Here is a 4,843-nt window from a genome sequence, read left to right as displayed (position 1 = left end):
AGAGAGAGAGAGAGAGAGAGAGAGAGAAATTTTCATACTATTTCCATGAGTAATGCGAAAACAGCCCTATCACATAAAACAATGAGAAAGCTTTTAAACAGTTGCCTGATATGCTGGAAATAGCAACTAAATCTCCCTCAAATCATAACATTTTCAATTATGCAAAAATCATGATCCAACGAGCACAACTAAATCAGAAGAATGTGTGGTGTTTCAGAAAGACGAAAGTAGCTTCTCTTTTTGGTACAGAGAAACGATTTTAGAAAAAAAGAAAGAAGTCCTTATCGTCTTTCAGTAACATAATCCCAAATTGAAAGGATTATAGTTAAGCTACTATTATTTAGGTTGAATTGCAATTTAATATACTTTCAGAAACTGCCATGCATAAAGGGAGCCTCTAAACAGTCATTTGACTTGTTTGAGAAATAATGCACAAATCTATCTCAAATCACACCAGTCATTTTCAAGAATGGGAGTAGACATTGAATAATATGGTTCTAGATTGGCTAAGGCTTGAGAAAAAAAAAGTGTGTGTTGCAAGGGGTGGGTGTTACAGCAGTGTTTTGGACATATTTCTATTCAATAAGGGTTGGTCTAGTGCTAAATGAAGACAACACAATGTCTTGAGAGTTAATTTGGTAGGCAGATACTGTACAAAGCTCATTGTGTATTCACACACAGACACGCATCATCATCATCATCGTCGTTTAACGTCCGCTTTCCATGCTAGCATGGGTTGGACGACCTGACTGAGGACTGGTGAAACCAGATGGCTACACCAGGCTCCAATCTGATTTGGCAGAGTTTCTACGGCTGGATGCCCTTCCTAACGCCAACCACCCAGAGACTGTAGTGGGTGCTTTTACGTGTCACCTGCACGAAGGCCAGTCAGGCGGTACTGGCAACGGCCACGCTTAAGATGGCGTATTTTATGTGCCACCTGCACAAGAGCCAGTCCAAGGGCACTGGCAACGATCTCGCTCGAAAATCCTACGAAGGCCAGTCAGGCGATACTGGCAACGGCCACGCTCAAAATGGTGTATTTTATGTGCCACCCGCACAAGAGCAAGTCCAGGGGCACTGGCAATGCACACACACACATAATCATTAGTTAATGTCTATATTCCAAGCTACCATGGGTTGAACAGTTTAACTGACAGATCTAATGGGCCCAAGGACTGCATCGTGCTCCAGTGTCTGCTTCGACGTGGTTCCAACAACTGGATGTCCTTCCTAATTACAACCACTATACAGTATGAAATGATTAAATGGTAAAGAGCCCTCTTGGTCATAAATGACCATGGGATTGTATTTTTAAAAAAATCCTCTTCAAGGCACAAGTTCGGGTAAGGTTGTTTGTGGAAGACCTGCAGTTGTTCATGCATACCAGCCTCCCTTCTCCATGCCACTAATGTTATCCATCTTGATACATCTTGGCACCAGTGATGTTGCAACTCATTTCTGCAGCTGAGTGACTTGGAGCAATGAAAAATAAAGTGTCTTGCTCAAGAACACAGCATACAACCTGGTCTGGAAATCAAACTCACAACCATATATATATATATATATATATATATATATATATATATATATATATATATATATATATACACACACATATATATATGTAGGTAAAGACCCCCTTTCATTCATGAATGATCATAGGATTGCACCAAGAAAGTTTCCCTCTGAGGCACAAGTCTAGGCAAGGCTGTTTATAAAAGACCAGCAGTCCCCATAACTTAGCAGTTCGGCAAAAGAGACCGATAGAATAAGTACTAGGCTTACATAGAATAAGTCCTGGGGTCGATTTGCTCGACTAAAGGCGGTGCTCCAGCATGGCCACAGTCAAATGATTGAAACAAGTAAAAGAATACAAGCAAAGAGTGAACATTTTGTAACCAAACATTAGAAGTGCAGCAGAACTGCAAAAACAGCTAAGAAAAGTTGGGCATTTACCCTTAGAAGATGCAAAAAAAAAGTTGGTACAGAGCACCCAGCCAGTATCAGAGAGGTATAGAGTTTGATTCTCTATAGCCGACTAATGGCAATTTTTTTTTCTGTTTTCTAAGGGTAATATTTCTCGGCTGTTTTCACAACTATACTGCATTTGAAACTAACTTTCTTGTCTGTAAAATAAATAAAAGAGAAGTTTCCATTTTAAATACTCACTTATTTTCAAATCTAAAAACAATATAGCCAATCCGTCTGAGATGAGCGTAAACTTGGTATTGTATACGAGTTAAGGATTTTCCTAGGAATACCTGGTACCCTTCTTGAATGCTGAGTGGAACTTTCTCATTATATACAAGAAGAGCATTCTGGAAAAGAAAACAAGAATATAGAAAGTAAAGGAGTAATATGTTTGCAAATCATCTATGTTTCTATTTTTCATTTTATCAATATACAGAAACAGGAAGTTTCAGGTTCAGTCCCATTATGTGGCACCTTGGGCATATGTCATCTACTATGACATGGGTTGAGTAAAATCTTGTGAGTGGACTTATTAGATGGAAAGTGAAGGAAGCCTGTTGTGTGTGTGCATAGGTGTATATATATATATATATATACCTTCGAAACGCTTAGCTTAGAATACAGGCAGCTGATGAAGGAAAAGTTCCATAAGTGGCTCGTCTGTTTTCCTATGTGTTCATTCTGTTGTCCGTAAAAAAAGTCTGTTTTTTTTTGTGCTTCGTTTATGTTCCCGTTCCTTTTTGACATCCTGTACCCGGATATGCATCTATATATACATGTAGATGTAGGTATGTACATATATGTATGTATACATGCATATGCTCATATATCATTTGTATTATATATATATATATGTATACTAGCTGTTGGACCCAGCGTTGCTCGTGTTTTCCATGTTGAAGTTAAGCCGACCACTGACTCTGTATTGAAATCTTCTGTTTCCCGTGCCAACTATTACTCATTAAGATGTTATATCTGGTTTGGCAGCGATTTTACCCAGTTAATGCTTTCGACATACTCCTACATACTGGACTGTCTGAAATCGTAAACTTTTGGGTGTACCTCGACTTGTTGAGAGTGATGGTTGTTTATTTCTCTCCTCTTAATGCTACCCTCTATACAAAATTGATCAGTGTGTCCAGTCTCAGCAAAATCCGAAGAAAAGTGTAAACAAATAGTTTTATTTCATGTTCGTAAAAAACCCCCAACAAAACAAGTGAGTAAATTATTTTTAAAAGTATTACGTAGTGCAAAAACAATAATTCCTGTCTAACAGAATTAAGTTTTCAAATTGTGTTTGACTGCGGTCGTGCTAGGGTACCACCTAGAAATTATTTAGTCAATAATATCATCTTCCGACACGTTTCAACGCACATGGTCAGATGTATGTTGCATTATCAAGAGTGTCACGAAAAGTAAATATATAAATATTAACGGAGATCAATGAAAAGGATCCATTTGCTGACAGTTGTGTCTGCAAAAAAAAAAATTCTACAATGATGTGTGACATTCATTACTCTCTTTTATTTGAAATGTATTTAAGTTTCTTTTTAATTGCTAGGTAAGGGACACTAGAAACACTTAAGACGTCTGTAAGGGAATATAAATGAAACAACAATATAACAAAACTCATCTCTTCATAATGGTCAATGTAATTCATTAACTCCCACCAGAGCATCTATTTTCAAATTCACTCAAGTGAAGATTCATGAACATTTTCCATTGACAGTCTCATCTCTTTTCCAATTTTCATTATCGTCTTTTTAAATGTACCATGAATTATTTTACTGATTACAAAATAAACTATAACGGAGTCTTTGTTCAATTCGTGAGCATATTGTCAATTTACTCTATGATTTATGTATCATATCTATATGTATATATATATATATAATATCAATATGCGCAACACATATGCCAGCAGAAAACCGCTTGGAGAGCGGTTTTTCTGCTAGTAATAATAATTAATTTGTTTTATTGGCCACAAGGGCTAATATCAATTAAAAACATGTAAGGACAAAGACAGGACGAAGGTTACAAAAGGTTTTGTCCGAAAAGGTAGGAAAGTTCATCTAAACAGAAGAAGAAAAAGGAGAAAGATATAATAAATAAATAGATAATCAGATTAATAGAACTCCCAAAGGGGGAGGCGCTAGTAATAATAATCCTTTCTACTATAGGCACAAAGCCTGAAATTTAGGGGGAGAAGAGGAATCAATTACAGTGATCCCAGCGCTCAACTGGCACTTAATTTATCGATCCTGAAAGGATAAAAGACAAAGTCGGCTTTGGCAAAATTTGAACTCAGAATGTAAAGACAATTAAAATGTGACTAAACATTTTGTCGAGCGTGCTAACAGTTCTGCCATCTCACCGCCCTAATAAGACAATGTGGAAAAATAGTTTTAACATATTTCCAAATTAGTTATTAGAAATGAACTTGAAATGTTATTGTTTATAATAAAATAGATATAAGAAACTAAGTAGATGAAGCAAACAGTCCTTAATTCTTTGTTTACGAGAGAAAATGTTTAAAATGGCACAACTTGCCCACAGAAAACGAAAAAAGGGTTAGTGTAGAGTTATCCCCCCTAGATCTTTTAAAACTTAAAATTCTCATCTGTTCAGGGATTAATCAATGAATAAATGCAAATAAAAAACAAAATGGATGCAAAAAAGTGAGAAAAATGCATGAAACCAACTTAATGAGAATTTTGATCGAATACATCGACCCCAGTACTTTTTGTTAAACCTGGTACTTATTCTATCAGTTCTCTTTTGCTGAACTGCTGATGTATGGGAATGTAAACACACCAACAATGGTTGTCAAACAGTGGTGGGGGACACAGCCACGAAGACACATACACAC

The 4,843-nt window shown here is 36.6% G+C and overlaps 1 protein-coding gene across 2 annotated transcripts in view; it reads right to left on the bottom strand.

The window, feature by feature from the left end:
* Nucleotides 1-4,843, bottom strand: part of LOC106871309 (tRNA-splicing endonuclease subunit Sen54) — a 105,636-nt gene that overhangs the window by 83,300 nt on the left and 17,493 nt on the right. For both annotated transcript variants that reach the window (XM_052977042.1, XM_052977034.1), the window contains exon 5: nt 2,173-2,321. In XM_052977042.1, coding sequence (XP_052833002.1) covers nt 2,173-2,321 — 149 coding nt within the window. The remainder of the gene's footprint in view (nt 1-2,172; nt 2,322-4,843) is intronic.

The sequence above is a fragment of the Octopus bimaculoides genome, chromosome 2, assembly GCF_001194135.2.
Source record: "Octopus bimaculoides isolate UCB-OBI-ISO-001 chromosome 2, ASM119413v2, whole genome shotgun sequence".
NCBI lineage: Eukaryota > Metazoa > Mollusca > Cephalopoda > Octopoda > Octopodidae > Octopus > Octopus bimaculoides.
The sequence above is the reverse complement of the archived record's forward strand: the minus strand, read 5'-3'. Positions and strand labels throughout refer to the sequence as shown.